Here is a 21,077-nt window from a genome sequence, read left to right on the forward strand (position 1 = left end):
CAAAAAGAGGAAAAAGGTATAGAACACAAGATAAGGCAACGGAATGAAAAGAGAGAACAGATAAAAGGGAATCTAGATGATAAACTGTGGATTTTGTAATTACCATGTATTACTATGTTCAAACAAATAAAAATAAGATTTAGCAAACAAACAAAAAAATAACTAAGTAGAAATGTTTGAACTAAAATATACACTAGAATAAGAACTCAGTGGATGGGTTTAAGAGTAATTAGACCCATGGCTGGAGATGTGGCTCAAGCGGTAGCGCGCTTGCCTGGCATGCGTGCAGCCCGGGTTTGATCCTCAGCACCACATACAAATAAAGATGTTATGTCAACTAAAAAAAAAAAAAAAAAAGATGTTATGTCTGCCGAAAACTAAAAAATAAATATTAAAAAATTCTCTCTCTCTCTCTTTAAAAAAAAAAGAGTAATTAAACCCAAATGAAGAGAATTAAATAAAATGAAAATAGATCAGAAGGAAATATCCAAAAGAAAAATGATAAAAAGTGCAAAAAAAATAAAAGTACAAAAGAGACCGGGGATAAGGGGTGGTGGCTGGGGCTGGGGCTCAGTGGCATGTGTGAGGCATTGGGTTCGACTCTCAGCAACACATAAAAATAAATAAAAAATAAAGGTCCACTGACAACTAAAAAAAAAATTATATATAATATATAATATAATATAAAATATATAATATATATATATATATATATTATATATATATATATAAAAAGACAGGGGTTACATGTAAAGTTATGACATTTGTGTAACTGGGATCCCAAAAGGAATAAGAGAGTAGAACAGAAGTAAATTTGAAAAGGTAATAATTAAGAATTTTTCAAAACTGATAAAAGACCTTAAACTATACAGTTCAAGAAGCACTAAGAACACTAAATAGTTTAGATACACACACACACACACACACAGGCAAACCAAAGCACATTATAGCAAAACCAAAGACCAAGGACAAATTGCCAATAAGTAGCCAGAGATAAAGGACAGTTTGTTTTCTAAAGATCAAAAACAAGACTAAAAGCTGATGTCTCAACAAACAGTGGAAACGGAATGGTAAAATAACTGCCAACCTAGAATTTATACTAGAAAAACAAATATCCTTCAAAAAATAAAGGTGAGAGTTATGCTCATTGTCACACACCTATAATCCCAGAGACTCAGAAGCTGAGGCAGGAGGATCCCAAGTTTGAGGCCAGCTTCAGAAACCTAGCAAGGTTCTGTCTCAAAATTTTAAAAAAAGAGCTAAGAATATAGCTCATGTAGAGTACCCCTGGGTTCAATCCCAGTAACACAAAAAATAAAATAAAAGTCAAGGTGAAATGCTAATGCAGATACAAATACATCACAATGAATTCTACTTTTATGTATAACTCTACTGCATCAATTAAAAATAAATAAATAAATAAATAGAAGAAAGAGAAGTAAAGGAAGAGGATGGGGGTAAGGAAAAGGGGAGGGAAAATGGAAGTGTTAGGGATTGAAATGAAATAAACTGAATTTAGAAATAAGTCAAAATGAACCCCCTGCTAATAAAAACATTTAAAAGTGAAAATTCAAATAATAATCTATGGACTAGTAGTTTTCTGTTTTCTTTTTGTTTTGCAGTGCTGGCAATTGAACCCAGGGTCTTGTGTATGCCAGGGAAGTGCTTACCGCAGAGCATAGCCTCAGCCTCGTAGTTCTGAATTAATGTTAAGGTCCTTTGACAATTTTACCATGATTACAGAAAATGTTAATCTTAGTGGAAGCTGCATGAAAGGGATAAGGGAGCTCTATATTACTTTTGCAACTTTTTTGTAAGTCTAAAATTATTACACACAGATGGAAAAGGTGAAATTAAGATAATTTCAGAATGGAAGCTCCATGAGGGTTGGGATTTCTTTTTTTCTTTTTTTTTTTTTTTATCGCTACCTAATACCCAGAACACTGACTAAGATATAGGTACTAAGTAAATATTTGTTGAATAAATCAATAAACACCATCAATAGCAGCTACCATTTATTAAACACTATATCTTGGATAGAATGCCAAACACTTTATCTTCATTATTCTCATTTAATCCTTTGAACAATCATGTAATGTGGAATCTTATATTTTATATATGTGTCTTCCTAATTTATAGATGAGACTAAGCATTTTCCTGAGATCATGTACTAGAAAGTGGCAGACCCTCAGACACAGATTTATGTGACACCAAAATGTATGACACCAAGCTACAGTGCTTTCATGACACATAAATAATGTCTCCTTTTTTTCTCCCCCTATTCTAATTCTATTCATCTTTCCAGGTTAAGACAAACTCCTCTATGATGTTTCTTTAACTAATCGTCATTATTTCTCCTTACTCCTTCCCAGCATACTGGGCTACACAACTTAATGTATTGTTCTCTAATTGTTAACGAGTAAGCATTACCTCTTCAACCAGCTTACGTCTCCTTACCGGCAAGTGGCCATATTTTATAACCCTATTGATATTATAGCTTATAGCACATATCAAAGTTCTATAACAAAACTTAATATTTGGTAAAGGGATGAAGAAAAACATTTAATTTGGGAAAAAAAAAAAAAAACCTGTAAGAAATAGTGTTTTTAGATGCTTTAGCCATCAGGCCTGTATGGTTTAAAATTCTAAGCATCAAATCTGATTCAGAAAAACACTACCTTTAAAAGGTAATTTTTACATCAAATTTTCTATAGTATCTCTTGGTAAAACCCTCTTGAGAGGGCATTTGTATTGCATAGAAGGTCAAGTATGACAGTGTACAGATAAACAGTTATCCCCAGACATGTAAACTGTAGCTTGTGTGGTGTAAATATACTCTCCTGCGTGGAACTGCCTGGGTAACATTCTCTCTTTGGACTCTGTGGTTCCTCAATACATTCCAACTGTTCAGAGGCCAGAGTGTGGCTCTACAAGCACAGATAAACAGCTTCCTGGAGCAGGCTGCCAGCATGAGGAGCAATGACCTCAGCAGAGAAGGTCTGTTTTTCATTACCCTGAGCCATCATTGTCCTGGCTAGATGGAAGAGTAGGAACGATGCAAGGTGGATAGACTTGACTGACCCAGGTCTCCTGTTACACCTTTCTAATTTAGGAGTCAGGGAAAGGAAGTACAGATGGGAGGAGAGGAAATGGCTTATAGCTGAAGAAGAAAAGGCAAAAGTTTGTTAAGTTATTCTCTGAATGAACTAAATGAAAAGTAAAGTGGTCAAGATAAAATAGCTAATAAACATGCAGGAGGAGGTCATCAATCTATGAAGAAGACTCAAAATGCCGGGTAAGTAATAAGTGTTACAGAAAACAAGAGAGACTAAAAAGTCTTCAAGATCTTCAACTCTGAGACAATTTAAAGAGAGAGAAAATTATCATTTTCCTAGAGATTCACCAAGTAAGAGATGAAAAAATTCCAGAAAACTAAAGCTAAATTAAAAAGGAATGACACATAATGCAAATGAATTATATAGAACCAAATACTTAATTCATGTCATTTCATCTGATTTGCATAACTATCCTTTGAGATAGGTTATATCATCCCTAGCATTGATCTAGACCTGGAAAATTATAATGCAAGGACATTAACAAAGACATTTATTGTTGATATTCATTGTCAATGAAAAAGGAATGAATTCAAGGGTGTTTTTATGGTCACCCAAGAAATGATGTTTTACCCAAACTGCTTTCATCATGATATTTTCTATTGTTATAGCCTCAGAAGTCAGCAAAATTGGAACCCATCTGTTCTATAATAAATTTACATGCTCATGACATGTTCTGATAAGATGTGTTCCACTGCGCTAGTCAGCATGGCATCTGATAGTTGAAAAAAGCAATCTTCTGGCCTCAGACAGGAAATTAGTTGGATATGACACCCCTTGAAGGAACCTGAGAAACAATTTGTTTTGTGGGTAAGTCATTGACTTCAAAGATGTATCTGCCATGGTGCTGGAAGCCAAGAAATAGACAAACATCTTAGCAAATCATAATGGCAGAGGTAAACCTCATTTCTTTCACTGCACTTTTTTTTTAGAGAAGAAAAAATCTTGGCATGGCTGCCAAAATTCTAACTGCCCTTCCTCTTTCTCCTCTATTCCCTCCACCCCATCCTAGTTCATTAAAGACCTCTGGTTAAGGTGCCAAATCATGTCACTTTTTCCTGTTCTTGTGCCAGGTCTATGCCACCAGCACCACAGATCTTCAAGAATTCTGAACAAATATTGGAAGAAATTAAAAGCACAAAAAAATTTAAATTGCTATATTATTGATGAAATCAGCATCTTAACTTCTGATGAGCTATTTTACATTACTAATAACAAGGCAGAATTTGAATTCACACTTGTGGTTGTCTACTTGATTGCTAGAGGAACACTGAAAGAATTATCAGAGTGGTAGATGACAAGGCATATCAGGGTGTGGCCAACTAAAGATCCTTTATATTATTTATAGATTAAAATAAATCAAATTAGTTCTCCAAAGAGAGATATTTGAGGGTGAAGAATTATACATGAGTTTTATATTAGCTAGCTGCAAGAGCAGCTCCCATGAAAACAGAAATATTATTACTGGGTCTTAAGAATACTTTGGCCAAGGATGGATAGAGTTCCTTCATTTCCTCTTATTGAATGGTTTCACAACAGCTAAGTTTCTCTTAACTTGGAGAAAGGAGGGCTGGGGAAGTAGGGTCTTTCCTGACAGGGAGATTCTAGGCCCAATTATTACTTCTGTAACCTTTAACTCTGACTTCTGAATGAATCACGGGACCAGTGGACTGTGAAATCGCTTCCTCAGTTACCAGGTCAAGTGCTGCTGGATGGTTTCCTGTAACCATAACACGAAGGAACTGAAAAAGAAAGATGGATTCTACACAAATAGCAGTTCCATGTATCCTCAATGACCCTGTACTTTTCATTGTCAATATAGATTTTGGTGACCCTTAACTCACTGCTATGGTTCCCTGGAGTCCTTCTGCTCTAATGTATCTCTGCTAAATAAAAAAGAACCAGAATTCTCTACAAATTTCACAAATTGATGGCTTAACAGAAATGTCTGGGCCAGTAACACTGAGGACAGGATTGCTTTAACTGAAGGCAAAATCTTTTCCTGGCAATTCCCTGTGTGTGAGAATCCAGATGCTGACAATGAGAAATGGGCAAATTTTTTTTGTTACAATGTGTCAACTCCAGCTAAGAACTGAACTATGGAAAAAAGGCAGGAGGGGGCAGGCTGCAGGGAGAAGCACTACCCTTTTTGAAGAAGTCTATAATAGGATTAGTCACCATTATTTCACCACACCACATTTTGGCTCAATTTAACAACAATAAATAGGGAAAACATGGAGCAGAAATGGCCCAGAGAAGTCTCAAGTCCATTCCTCAGTCAAAATTCCAAACCTGGAAATTGGTGAAGTCCTGGTTTGCTCTGTTTCTTGATGCCCCAATTCTTTGCTCCTTCATTACCATGGACACCAGAAGAACTCAAAATATTACTTAAATGTTAGATGGTGGATGATCCTAAAAAAAATCTGCCAACTTTAGAACTGAAAGTTTACACCCCGATTGTTCTAGATTATGTAGGGGAGAAGTGGATCATCTCTCATAGGGCTTAGAAGACTTGTTTTCAAAAAAGAAGAAACAATCCATATTTTATAATCATGAACTGTTTTCACTAGAGTTAAAATTTAAGTGATTTAAGAATAATGTAATCTCTTTTCTCCAGAGTGAATTAATGAAGTTCATATTTCATAGATTTATTCTCATTAAAGCAATAAAGAGGGAATTTCATGCTGAAGCTTTTTACTGCAAGAGTATATACCAAAAAAGAATTCAACTTTCCAATTAAATTCTGATAATTGGGCTGGGGTTGTGGCTCAGTGATGGAGTGCTCACCTAGCACTGGGTTCAATCTTCAGCACCACATAAAAATGAAAGATATTGTGTGCACCAACAACTAAAAAATTTAAAAAGAAAAAAAAATCTGATAATTACTATGTCTCAGAATGAAATCAATGTTCCTTTTCTAAAAACAATTTATTTAAATAAAGTTTTTCATCTCCATATTTATTCCACATGGTAGATAGCAAGGCATGAGGGAGATGAGTAATCTATCTATTAAGTAGCTTTTTTAGGAACACTGATCATTAATGGTTCTCCATTTTGAACAGCAACAAATAAAGTCCATCAAATTATCTCTTTTTGATACAGTCAGCCTAGGTAATTGAGGTAAACAAAGAGAAAGAGAGTGGTCCTCTGAGCTAAGTCACTGACTTTCTGATGGGATGAGCATCCAAATATCATCTATTCTGGCCATTCTATAAATCACATTGCCCTGGTTATTTTCTTGTTGTATTTTATGTTACAGTTGTCATCTTGTAATCTTAAGAATATTACTTCTATGTGCCTGAATTTCTAAATGTGTAAAATGTGGATACCACTAATAATCTATCTCATAGTTTTTTGAACATTAAATGAGACAATCTACATTATATTCTTAGAACAGTGCCTTACACATAGTATTTATTATCACAACTATTCTCATCATCATCGTTTGCTTGTTTATTAACTATCTTTCATTAAAACACTAGGTCCATGAGGGCATATAGCGTATTTGTCTTGTTCCCTGATTCTTCCATTGCCTAGTACAAATAGGCACACAGTAGGTGCTCAAAAACTAATTACTGAATGAATTCTATCTTTTTGTTTGTTTGTTTGATTTGGTTTGGTACTGAGGCTTTAACCTAGGGTCACTTTACCACTAAGCCACATCCCCAGTACTTTTTATTCTTTATTTTGATACAGGGTCTCACTAAGTTGCTTAGGGCTTCACTAAATTGTGAAAGCTGGTTTCAAACTTGCAACCCCCCTACCTCAGCCTCTGGAGTTGCTGGGATTACAGGCATGAGCTACCACACCCAGCTGTCTGTGTTTTCATCCTTAAAATAAACCTCCATCAATGAAGGTAATCTGTGTACTTCTTTTCCTTGCAACAGTCATCATCAAACTTTCACCAAGAAACTAAAATCCATCATTTAAAAAAACAAAAACAAAAACAAGATAATTTGATCATAAGAAAGAGCCCTCCTGGGCCCACTGACCAAGACCACAGAGTAATCACTCTTTTCTATATTAGTATGTGGAAGTCAAGCTCCCTGATGCCACAGGGTTATAACTATCAATTTAGCCTGTGAAGAATGGTTCCCAATTCTGATAGGAATTCTCAGATTTCAGCCTGTTTTTCTCCCATCATTATTTTCCAATGTCTTAAAAAGCCACAAGAACCACAAGAACCTGGTCGTACTCTGCTGTGGTCTCTAAGTCACAGCCACTCCAGCCTCATTTTCTTGGATGCACTCCTTCAGAGGGCCTGACCCAGCACTGACTTGGTCTATTCTTAGAGTAGCACCTCTAAATGTTAATTTCTTTTACCTTCCCCTGGTTGAAGGACAGAACTCAGAAGTAGAGGTTACATATAACATAAAAGAAAATCCTCTGGAATTATATGTACTAACCCTTCTCTCAAGAGTGTCCAGAGGAATCTGACCTGCAGACCTAACTGTCTTGCAAACATACACATAGTGCTGCTCAGCCCCTTGTGTTTTACATTTCATCCATATTTGCTGGAATAATCATGAACTTGTTTGAAAACACAAACAACCAAGGGATAACAGCAAAGGTGAGAGGGCAAGCACTTTAAAGAAGAAAATCAACAAGGCTGGGGCTGCAGCTTAGAGGCAGAGCACTTGCCTAGCTGGCATGAGGCACTGGATTCGATCTTCAGCACTACGTAAAAATAAACAAATAAAATAAAGGCATTCTGTCAATCTACAACTACAAAAAAACCTTTTTTTTTTAAAAAAAGAAAATCAACATAAAAACCCTCCAAAAACAACTTCAAGGAATAACTCTGCCATTGTTTAAAGGTTAAATCACCCATCATTAAATGTATGAAAAGGCATGAACTTGAAACTGCAAGAAGTGTACAGTTAACATATTTTTTTTTAAAAGTCAAGCTTCCTGCTATTTAGAGATAGGTCCAACTGTATCCCCCAAAAGGCCAATACTAAATATATAAATGGTAATGAATTGACGTCACTGGACAAGGATATAAGATAAGTTTACAGAGTATCATTCATAGGGAAAATTCAAGAATTGCAGAAATCATATCTAGCAGAGATCTCAAATTTATCAGGGTAGGCCTCCAGCAACATGAGGCACTAAAATGATGTGAAGGCAGTGGACAACAGTGGAATTTGCAGGCAAACTCCTAACTCTGACACTTATTAGCTTGTGAACTTGAAGAAGCTCTTTAAAGCATTACATCGAGGAGTCTCAGTTTCCTTATCAATGAAATAGAAATAATAATTGTACCAATACCTCAAAGAATTGTAGTGGATGAGACATAGCATGAATTTAATAAAAACTGCCCATTATAACATGTAATTATTATATTATTAATATAAGCATGTAAAGCTTTATTAAAACTCTTTCATAGATGAGGCAACTGAAGCCAGTTTTCAGAAATGTGCCTAAGGGCGCAGAGAGAGAATTTATAGGAATAAGGAGCTCAACTTTCTCCTATGAATCAATACAAACTGGGGGCCTGAAACAGAAGGATTTTCACTAGCTAAATCTTTACAGTCAAAAGTAAAATCAGGAGCTTCTAACAATCAGGATCCCTTGCTTACCATTCTGTCATATAGCTAGAACTTTTTAGTATTAAAAAAAAAATGTCTTTGGTCAGGCACAGTGGCACATGCCTACAATCCCAGTGGCTTGGGAGGCTGAGGCAGCCTCAGCAACTTAGCAAGGCACTAAGCAACTTAGTGAGACCCTGTCTCAAAATAAAATAGAAAAAGGGCTGGGGATGTGGTTTAGTGCTTAAGCACTGCTGGGTTCAATCCCCGGTACAAGGGGAAAAAAATGTCTTTGTAGCTTTGATGCTGGCATGCCTTTCACTTCTCAAAATAACTTAACCTCAGGCCAATCTGATGTCTTAGAGTTATAGAAGTGTCAGATATGTGCCACTCACATACATTATGTAATTTTTAGTTTCCTGGGAACCAGAAACAACTTACTTGGCAACTAGATTTCTTTCAGTAGTGTAAAAAATCTTTAAAAATTTTTCAGTAGTATATTGGCAGATGAAAAGCTATCTATAGTTAACAGCATTCTAAAACAGCTATAAATCTCACTACTAGTTCTCTAGAGTTCAGTATCAGTTACATAGACCAGTGGGGTTCACTTGCAGTGCTAGTCACAGCTTCCTAAAGAGCAGAATACAGTGTTCTACTCCCTAAAATTAACAACAGAGAGGGGAAAAAACAAACAAACAAGAAAAATAGTCCTCATTATAATAAGATCAAGAAAAAGAATAGAAAACATGTTATAGCTTAAAATGTAGATACAGTTAGAGCAAGAAATATTTACCTAACATTTATTACATGTTATACACCACACCAAGTAGTAGGCAAACAGAGATGAAGAAGAAATGATGCCAACCGTTAAGGAACCACAAGAGAAAAGACTTATAAAGGAGGTGGGGTAGGGTGGTTAAATGAAGAAAAGGCCAGGAAGAAGCCTTACCCCCAGAAGAGTCATATTTCACTTGGCAAGGAGCCTCCTGAGTGCTGGTACAGATTAAATGGCCTAGAAACTTGACCCCTGGCTTGTCAGTTCTGTAAAAGCAAGCAAGGCTATTCAATCTTAGCCTTTATTCCCTGCCCACCTCACTTGCTTCAGTCCACACCATGAGAACAAGATTCCTTTCTGTACTTCATCCTCCTTTAGAAGGCTGGGAGAAGCAGCTAGCCCTCTGCCCAGAAAGTTTGTTTTCCCAAGAACTTAAAATTCAAATCCATTAGAGCTCCAGTTCATTATTCTGGAGGCTGAGGCAGGAAGATTACCAAATTTGAGGCAACTCTGGGCAACTTAGCAAGACCTTGTCTCAACATCAAAAAATTAAAAAGGTCTGGAGGCAAGCTCAGTGATAGAGTGTCACTGGGTTCAACCCACAGTACCAAAAAACAAAAAGCAAAAGAAGGGCTGGGGTTGTGGCTCAGTGGTAGAGCGCTTGCCTGATGTGTGAGGCACTGGGTTCAATTCTCAGCACTGCATATAAATAAGTAAAATAAAGGTCCATTGACAACTAAAATAAAAAGACCTAGGGAGAGTACAAGTGTTCTTCTAACAGAAACCCAAGTATAGACTTTAGTTTTAAATAAATTTAAGAACTTTTAATTTTAAAAAGAATAGCTGTCTAATCCCCAATGAGAACCTGGAGGATAGATGTGGGGCGGTGGGGGGGAATCTATGGTAAAGGAAGATAGACTTCAGTTCATAATTCACCTTAACAGGAAGCCTATAGAGGTTATTCTTCCTGTCTTAGAATGTTCCCAAAAAGCCAGGAAAAAAAGGAAAGAGAATCCAAGAGATTATATAAATATATGATGGCATATTGGCCATAAAAATAATGGTTTGTATTTCCTTTTTTTGGTACCAGGGACTGAACCCAAGGGCACTTAACTACTGAGCCACATCCTGGGCCCTTTTTTTTAATTTTTTGAGACAGAGCCTTTCTAGGTTGCTGAGTCTGGCCTTGAACTTGTAATTCTCCTGCCTCAGCTTCCCGAGCCACTGTCATTACAGGTGTGAGCCACCAAGCCCAGCTAACACTTTGTATTTCTTTAGCACATCTTTTCATGAAGATTAAGAGAATTTTTTGTTCATTAGTTTGTTTGTTTGGTGTTGGGGATTAAACCCAGGGACTTGCATGTGCTAGGCAAGTGTTCTACCACTGGGCTACATTTCAAGTCTTGTTGAAAATTTTTATTTTAATAGAAACAGGGTCTCACTAAGTTGCCCAGGCTGGCCTTGAACTTCAGTTCAGATCTCTTGTCTCTACCTCCCAAGTAGCTGGAATTATAGGTGTACACCAACATGCCTGTCTAAGATTAATGTGTTTTTAAAAAGTGATTATCTCATTCAGCCTAAAAACAGTTCTGTGATATTCTAAACATAATAACCATTTTTACTTTTCCATAGCTCAGTCATAATTTTTATTTATTTGCAGTACTATTTATTTATTTATTTATTTGCAGTATGAGAGACTGAACCCAGGAATGCTCTACCATTGAGCTACATCCCCAGCCATTTTTATTTTATTTTGAAAGAGGGTCTCACTAAGTTGCTGAGGCTGGCCCCAAACTTGTGATCCTCCTGTCTCAGCCTTCTGAGTCGTTGGTATTAAGGTGTCTAACACTGCACCCAGCTCCACGCATATTTCACCCTGAAGCATGACTCTTCAAACAATATAATCTATGAAAGATGTATCCCTCTAAAAATGCTCATAAATCATTAAGTAATTTGTATGACATCCTACAGAAAGAAAACTGCCCAGGAACACCATTTTAAACAATTTCATGACAAAAGTAAGCCATGAAAAAGAGAGGCTAAAGGATCACCAACTAAAGGAAATCAGTGAATATTATGAATAAAGGAGAAAGTTAAAAACTATAAGAGGAACCTGAAGAAACAGATTTAATAGATCAAACAAGCAGTTGTTAACTAACTACTATAGTCATAACCATCCTCACGACATATCACTGGACAAAACTAGCTGCATGAAAGGCATGCTCCCAAACATGTCAGGCAGACTTCAATCAACCTTCCAGAACTAAACATTCACTGCCACTACATAATCATCATTGTTCTGCTCTATTCTTCATGTATCCTGCCTGCTTCCAAGTACCTCTTTTGGGTTCGCCCTTTTAGCAAAGCATTCATGTACTTACTATTCAGTGAAGAACCTGGCAATGCCATACTGGCTAATATCCTCCCTGTTCTCTAGCAGTTGACACACTGCATCCTCCATGTACGTGAGGACATGTCGCTGGGCTGCAAACAAAAAGCAAGAGAGAAAGAGAAAATGAGAGAGATTTTTTAAAGATCAGTAACGTTCTTCCAATTCCAGTAGGAGGCCTTACAAGTCAATCAAGGTGAGCTCTACCCTAGGAAGTGGACTGGAATAGGCAGAGCAAACTTGCTGGCCCTAACTGAGCTATGATCTCAATGGACCAAATAGGGGATGAACAAACGTGAAGAACACAAGCTACTGCCATCTGGCTCATGGTTAGTATCAGCATCAACCTTTCATTCTTCTTTCAGTGAGGAAGACGCTTCTTTCAGTGCTGAGGCGCTTTAGCACCGCTTAAGAAATACACCGGGAAGTTCTCTTCTTTACTCCTCTTCCACCAAGTTCCCTCTGCCACTTCTGCATGTTCAAAACCTTATTCTAGGAATTCCATTCCTGAAGCCAGGATGATCTGACTGTAAAGAAAACTTAGTTCTTTAATTTTAAAAAAGTTACCGAAAAAGGCTAAAGACCATGGAAATTCCAAAACTGTGGTGTAAGTTATGATACTGGTAAATAACAACAGCATGAAATCTGGGTAGCTCAATTTATTACATATCATATTTTCTACATTTGTTGTGACTGAGAAATGTGTCAGTTAACACTGGGCTTGTGATACAGAATGTGAATATTTCAGCTAGACAGACTTGGGTTATTTTTTATTGTTACATTATATGTAATAGTGGGATTCATTAAGTCATTATCAGATCTGGGTTGAATCATGGCTCTGTCTTTTATAACTTAATCTGGGATAATTACTTTATCTACACCTGTTTTCTTCTATATCAAGTGTGAAAAAGCAATATAATTTCAATCTATTTCTCAAAGTATAATCAATCAGATCAATCTCTTGATCTGACTAAGATTCCCTATTAAAATGCAGATTTGTAGACTTAGGGATCATAAACTTCTAACTGGATCCCAGTAATTATTAATAAATACCTTTGGTGTTTCTTATGTGCCCTGAAGCTTAAGAATCATTGCTTAAGAACATGGGCTTTGGAGTTCAGGGAGACCCAAGTTCCATTTTCAGCCCTACCATTTCCTAGCTGTGTGACACTGAACAAATTATCCCCAAGCCTATTTCCTCCTTGTAAAATGTGAATAATAATCCTACCTCACCTGCCAAATAGGGTTTTAAAAATTAAATAAAATAAGGTATGTAAAACACCACAGTGCCTAATGCGTACTACATACTTGATACATTTTCTTAAAAGTCCATCAGAGGGGCTGGGGTCGTAGCTCAGTGGTAGAGCACTTGCCTAGTATGTGTGAGGCACTGGGTTTGATCCTCAGTGCCATATAAAAATAAATAAATAAAATAAAGGTATTGTGTTCATCTACAACTAAAACAAATTATTTTTTTTTAAAAAGTCCATCAGAAGGGCCAGGATTATACCTTAGTGGTAGAACATTTGTGTAGCATGCATAAAGTCCTGAGTTTATTATTATTACCTAGGAGGAGCAGGGAGCAAGCCTATCAGAAAGGGTTATTGGGATTTACTAAAAAATAATAAAAGCTGGAGATTCCTATATAGCAGGGCTCAGCTAATGCTTCTTCTACTTACCCTGAATTTTATCTTTAGTTATGACAATTGTATCCTGACATACTTTACAAAAGAGCTTCCAATTCATGTTCACATCCATCACCCAAAAATTTAGAAAAATACTTTATTCTGGAGCAATAAGACCAATCCAAAAGTAATGAATATCCTGCCAAAAAGCAATTCTAAGAAGTTACTGCCAAGGTTGATATTTGCTTAAGTATAGTTTCATTCCTCAGGAAAATATGGAAAGATTACCTAAAATTTGCAAAAATGTATGCTTCAAAAAACTATTTCTGTGGGGAAAAAAATCTTTACCACATGTATCTAAAATAGAACAATAATCTCTCCAGGATATATAAAGAACTCAAAAAACTTAACCCCCACAAAACAATCAATACATGGGCTAAGAAACTGAACAGACACTTCACAGAAGAAGAAATACAATCAATCAACAAACATGAAAAAATGTTCATTATCTCTAGCTATTAGAGAAATGCAAATCAAAACTACTCCAAGATTTCACCTCACTGCAGTCAGAATGGCAATTATCAAGAATACAGGAGGACTGGGGATATAGCTCAGTTGGTAGAGTGCTTGCTTCGCATGCACAAGGCCCTGGGTTCAATCCCCCAGCACCACAAAAAAAAAAAAAAAAAAAAAGAAACAATAAGTGTCGGCAAGGATGTGGGGGAAAAGGTACACTCACACAATGCTGGTGGGACTGCAAATTGGTGAAAACACTATGGAAAGCAGTATGGAGATACCCCAGAAAACTTGGAATGTGGATCCACCATTTGATCCAGCTATCCTACTCTTCATTTTATACCCAGAAGACTTCAAATCAGCATACACAGTGATGCAGCCACACCAATGTTTATAGCAGCTCAATTTACAATAACTAAACTATGATACCCTTCAACCTAGATACTCTTCAACAGATGAATGGATAAAGAAAATGTGGTACATATACACAGTGGAATATTGCTTGTCCTTTAAAAAGAATGAAATTATGGCATTTACAGGTAAATGGATGGAACTAGAGAATATCATGCTAAGTGAAATAAGCCAATCCCCAAAAAACAAAAGCCGAATGTTTTCTCTGATAAGCAGATACTGATCCATAGTGGGGTGCAAGGATAGGGAAGAATGAAGGAACTTTTTAGTTTGTGTTGAGGGGAGTGAGGGGAGGGGGTGAGGCTGTGATGATGGGAAGGACAGTAGAATGAGACAGACATTACTACCCTATATACATGTATGATTACATTACTGGAGCGACTCTGTACCATATACAGCCGGAGGAATGAGAAGTTGTGCTCCATTTGTGAACAATATGTCAAAATGTAGTCTACTATAAATTAATTTAAAAAACCCAAAATACTATTTCTGAAGTCCTGATAGTCTAGTGAAGTTCATAAAACAAATCCACCAAGCCTTCTTCATCTGACAATAGTGACCCAAGGTTTCACCATGTTTGCACCAGCCTGAAGTCCAGAAAAGCAACATGGTCACATTTTCCATGAGTTGTCTGTCTTACCTGTATGAAGTACTTCCTCAAACTAACAACTATCAACCACTGCAAACTGCCCTTCCCCCAATAAAAGGATGTCAAAACAAAACAAAACCAGAGCTTCATGGACTCAATTCATCCAACAGGAAAACTGTTTCTTTAAGAAATGGCCTAAAGGGATGGAGACAAAGCCACGTGGAGAGAACTTACCTAACATTGGGGAGGCCCTGGGTTCGATCCCCAGTACTGCAAAAACATAGCAACAACAACTACAAAAAGGCCAAAACTGGGAGCCGGGGGTGTAGTCGGTGGCAGGGCATGCACTAGCACGAATTAGGCCCTGGTTCCATCCCGAGCACTAAGAAAAGAAAACAGTAAAAAAGAAAAAAGCGCCAAATCTGAAAATGAAGCTGTGAGACAAACGTGCCAATAATTATTTTCAAAATACCAATCATTATAACTAAGTAAACATTAAACTGGGAAGGAAACATGGCCAAACAGTAAAATCAGCTGTATTTTCACCTCTGTGCGCCCCTTCCTTCCTCTACCCACTTACCCTGATCTGACCAAAAAAAAAAAAAAAAAAAAAAATTCCTTCCTTGGGCAACATGGCCTTTTTATGACTTACCTCTACCTAAGGCTAGTACAGGATTTTTTTTTTTTCTTTTTGATGGTAGAAATGAAAGAGATCCACTTAGAAGCAAATCCTGCTGCTTCTCCTCCCTTGCTCCAGGGACTAAAAGTTAGTGTGAAAGCCCTTTACATAGGAAATGTTTTAGAGCAGTTAGAATCAAAGCACTTTTGTCATCCCAGAAATTTAAAAAGGAGGTATTTTTTGGAAAATAGATTACACTAAAAAAAAAGAGAGAAAAGAAAGAAAAATAAAGGACTATACCCGTTTCACATTTATTTGCCAATCAGACATTTACTTTAATATTACAATAACAGCTGCTTTTTTTGAGCCCCTGTGCAACTTATTGAATAATGGGCCAGAAAATGTGCTGAATGTTTTATACACATTATTTAATTTTCAAAACAATCATATGATAGGCATTTTTACTTTACAAATGGGAGAACTGAGACTTAAAGAATTAATTGGCTCAAGATTACAAAGCAAGCAGAGGGGCCAAGATTTAAACCAAGGCTTGTCTGATAACAAGAATCTGTGCTCTAATACACTGCCTCATCATTAACAAGTTATAATCCCATGAGGGAAGCAAAAATTATCTTCATTTTACAAACAGCACAAAGACAGGTATGTACGGTAACAATAAAATCATCTGAGATATACGGTCTTTTTGTGTCTGTGTGAATTTATGCATGTGTGTATATGCATGTGCACGTGCATGTATTTCTGTCCTGTCCCCACCTGCATACCATTTGTATGAAGTTAGAACTTGTCCCCAAATTTCAAGTTTTTTACAAAGAACCACCCCACCACAAAGTATTCACCCCACCCATTCTCAGTTCACAAAGTGGAAACAGGAAGTCCTGGTGCTTTTTTAAGCTGTGGGTGGTGAAGAGAAGGAGCTATGAGCTGCAAAGGTAGGGAAAGGCTCCTTTCCATGAGAATTTCACACCAGCCAACAGCCAAGTGTGAAGCGCTCTCTAATTGCTGCTCCTTGGTGGTTTCTTTCACCTGCAGTTCTTATCAGCCAAATATTCCCTCTGTGGTTAAGTGTACCACCCAGCCCTGGAAAATCCTTACAGTTTATCAAACTTCAATGAGACAGAAGTTCAAAGCTCTTGCCTGGCAATAAAACATGGAGAGTGTCATTTTATATTATTTTTTAAATGCAAAGGAATAGGCTTTAATTTATGTGAATGATTAAAGAATCAAAACAGCACACCTGCACCCCTGGAGGGCAAAGATACCTGGCCCACCTTAGCTGCCCTATTGGAAAAAGGAAAACCATTCAAGATAGGCTTTTCCTCTTCAGCTTCACCTCGACTTCCACAAGATCATGGTTAAATCTTCCAAGATGTACCAATGAGGCGCTGAAATCCGCACTAATACCCAGCTGCACATGTCTTGTTCAGATATCATCACTGTCTGAGATAAGCATTTTATAGGTTCATCAGACTACACTGAAAAAAACCTAAGGGAAATGTAAAGAAATACTATGATCCTTATATGAATCAAGCAAAAGAAGGTAACTGTAGATAAGAAACTTCTGGGTTCTGTTGATGTCCCCTATGCTGATCATTTAATCTCTTTATATCACAGTCACTCCTGCTTTAAAAGGGTTATAATACCAAGATTATGTTTGACAATAAACTAGTGCCTTAGAAAACATCTTATAGGGCTGGAGTTGTAGCTCAGTGGTAGAGCACTTGCCTAGCATGTGTGAGGCACTGGGTTCAATTCTCAGCACCACATTAAAAAAAAAAAGAAATGTGTGTGTGTATATATATATATATATATATATATATACACACACACACACACACACACACACACACACACACATATATATGTATTGTCTCCATCCACAATTAAAAAATACATAAAAAAGAAACCATTTTATATACACAAAAAGTAACATATTAATGATTGTATTATTGCTATTTACTGACTACAGATTAAAACAGCATAGTAATTTATTGCAATGGTTAAGAACATGGGCCCTCACCTGTATTTAATTTCTAGCTCAGCACTTACTGTGTAACTTTATGCTAGCTACCCAATCTCTCTGCCCTTTCTGTGAAGTTGAGGCAATAATAATACCTACCACTAAAGATCGTAGTGAGGATTAAATTATCTACAATAACAATCCTAGCATAGTACTTGGCACATAGTAAGTGCTCAATAAATATTAGCCCCCTACCCAACTACTTAAAGTTCTATTCATCCAACCAATACTATTTCCAGGTTATATTTGGACTATGTATAATCCTATGCCTATAATGACATATACACAATCACATGCACATTTTAGCTATAGCTTTTAAACTTGTGGGAAGCATTCACTTATTAACTGCTAATTATTCAGGAGGCCCTAATTTATATGGGGAAAGTCCAAAACTATTTCCTTTTACTCTCTTCCCAAGCATAAATACCATCAAAGTGTAAGCTGCTTATTTCGCAATTAAATAAAGGGTCCCATTTGGAAAATTTTGCTTGAGGGATCTAGAATTTCCACATGCAACATTAGTTACACCCCTTTTATATTTTAAATTATTATTTAAATAGAGTCTCAATGCTAGAATAAACAAGTCTCAGTGGAAAAATATTCATGAGTTCCTAGATGTGATATTAACAGATACAAGGGCAATAGCAGTGTGAATGAAAATCAGAGTATATACATATATTCAACTTTAACTTTAAATGTGACTTTTTCCCTTACCTGCATTTTGCTTTTGGATTTTGTTGTTGTTGTTGTTTGTTTGTTTGTTTGTTTTTGGTGATACTGGGTATCAAACCCAGGGGTGCTCTATGACTGAGCTACATTCCCAGCTCTTCTTCATTTTGAGACAGGATCTCACTAAATTGCTGAGGCTGGCCTAGAACTTTCCATCCTCCTATATCAGCCTCCAGAGTCACAGGGATTACAGGCATGTACCACTGAGCCTGGCATCAGAATCTTTCTGAGACACATTTTGGTCTCTGAGGCCTCTTGAGATTCAGACGTTGGCTGGCACAAATGAGTGTATGTTGAGCTAAATTAAAACTGTTCTCTAATATAATAAAAATAAGCCTATGAACCAAAATATGCCAGGTAAACTGCTTAGATGCTTCAAGTTCAATATAATTTATAAATCACTAACATAATACAGTATTTGGTCTTGCGTGGTACAGATAGTATAATAGTTTAAAAAGTTACTAGACCTCCTCCATCTTTACCAGTATAGTATGTCCAGGTCCAAGAAAAGTACATTCTGGTGAAACATTTTATCATCCATACAAGACCACCTTTGATCTTAGACCACACTAGCCAATTTCCCTTAACCAAAGGGGATGAGGAAATCAGAAAAATAAGCACATTTAGTTCTTAAACAACTCAATGAGGTATGTAATAGCTTTTTTGAAGCTCAGAGAGGTTAAGGAACTCCTGCCCAAATTACTGAGGAAGGATTCAAACTTAGACTTGATTCCAAAGTCAGTGCCCTTCTACTAAAACTCACCACCTCTCAAAACCAAAAATAAAAGCAAAACAAAACAAGAAACATACAAAATCCTACAATGTGTCTCATCTTACATGTATTATCTAGAAATTACGGACTTTTTCTGTGAAGATTAAAAAACCTTAAATTGGTAAATCTGACAAAGTATGGTCTAGATTGTTACATTATAACAAAATTTTCTTTTTTCTTTTTCTTTTGTGTGTGTGTTACTGGGTATTGAACTCAGGGCCCGGGGGGCTCTATCAGAGCTACATCCCTAACCCTTTTTATTTTAGAAAAAAGGTCTCACTAATTTGCTCAGGCTGCCCTCAAATTTGGTATCCTCCTACCTCAGCCTCCTCCTGGGATTACAGGTATGCCCTCCACACCTGGGACAAATATTGATTTGTAATTACACATGTAATTATGTTTAAAAGTCCAAATGATACAGAAAAGGCTAAAGACCAATTCCAGTTCCCATAGATAACAACTGTTATCAGTAAGATGCATACTTTCAAATATATAGAAATACATAGCTTATAAGCTTTTTTAATATTTATTTCTTAATTTTAGGTGGACACAATATCTTTACTTCATTTTTTTTTAATGTGGTGCTGAGGATCGAACCCAGTGTCCTACGCATGCCAGGCAAGCGCACTACCACTTGAGCCACATCCCCAGCCCATAAGCTTTTGTTCTTGTTTAAAGTTGTTTTTAAGTAAATGACCCATACTTTTCTGCATCGTGCTTTTTTTCACTCAAAAATGTCTGGAGTTCTTTTATAAAACAATATGAAACCAGCTCACCCTTTTGATACTTCCCAAAGGTAGATATTTTCCTATTAACAAATATTTAGGTTGTTTCCAGGTTTTGATTGTAACAAACTGTACCATGTTGAACATTCTTTTTAATTGTAGTTCCGAGGATGGAACTCAAGGCCTCCTGCATGCTAGGCAAGAACTCTATCATTGAGCTATGACCTCAGCCTTGTTAAATATTCTTGGACATGTTTCATTTTTGCCTGTGCATATGTGCAAGAGTTCTTCCTCAAAATAGAATTGGCACTTCATAAGATGCACACATCTTCACATTTACTAGATATGGGCAATTGCTTTTACAAAGTGGTTATTACAATTTACACTCCTATCAGCCATCAGAGTAACTGTTTTCATTGTCCTTGATCTAAGGTTTTGTAATTTTGCCAATTTAATAGTTATAAAAATGCTTCTGTCGGGGCCGGGGCTGTGACTCAGCGGGAGAGTGCTCGCCTAGCATGTGCGAGGCACTGGGTTCGAGCCTCACCATCACATAAAAATAAATAAAATAAAGGTATTGTTTCCAACTACAACTAAATATATATAAATATTAAAAAATGCTTCCATCATTTTAATTTAGTTTATTTATTTAGTTATTCATTGGAACTAAGGATTGAATCCAGAGGTGCTTTCCCACTGACCTACATTCTCAGCCCTTTTTAACTTATTTATTTTTAGACAGGGCCTCAATAAGTTGCTGAGGCTGGCCATGAACTTGTGATCCTTCTGCCTCAGCCTCCTGAGTTGCTGTGATTACACATGTGGGCCACCATACCTGGCCCTAATTTTAGTTTTCTTGATTACATGAAAACTAAATTGCATATTTTCATATTTTTTTGTATTTCTTCTTCTGTGTGTAATTTATTAGTATCCTTTGCCAATCTTCCCCTCTGGTTATTTTTTCTTCTTCTTGATTTGTAGACTTTTCCAATTCTGTATAAGTCATATAAACATACACATTATGACTTTTCTTTTAATTTGCTTTTAGTGTCTTTCATGCATAGAAATTTTCAATGTCTACACAGCCAAAAGTATTTATCTTTGGCTTTTTGTATATAATTTGTGTCCTAGTCAAAAGGTGTCCTCCACATGTATAAACCTATTAGCCTATATTTTCTTCAGGTGTTATGTTTAGATTAAGCTAACCAGGTCCCTTACCAAAATTAAGACTTCACAATGGGGCTG

At 36.6% G+C, this 21,077-nt stretch overlaps 1 protein-coding gene across 1 annotated transcript in view; it reads right to left on the bottom strand.

Moving 5' to 3' along the window:
* Cstpp1 (centriolar satellite-associated tubulin polyglutamylase complex regulator 1) overlaps positions 1-21,077 on the bottom strand; it is a 174,987-nt gene that overhangs the window by 127,882 nt on the left and 26,028 nt on the right. Inside the window, exon 2 of the mRNA XM_027936669.2 lies at positions 11,801-11,903. Coding sequence (XP_027792470.1) covers positions 11,801-11,903 — 103 coding nt within the window. The remainder of the gene's footprint in view (positions 1-11,800; positions 11,904-21,077) is intronic.

This window comes from Marmota flaviventris, chromosome 9 (genome assembly GCF_047511675.1).
Source record: "Marmota flaviventris isolate mMarFla1 chromosome 9, mMarFla1.hap1, whole genome shotgun sequence".
NCBI classification, from domain to species: Eukaryota; Metazoa; Chordata; class Mammalia; order Rodentia; family Sciuridae; genus Marmota; species Marmota flaviventris.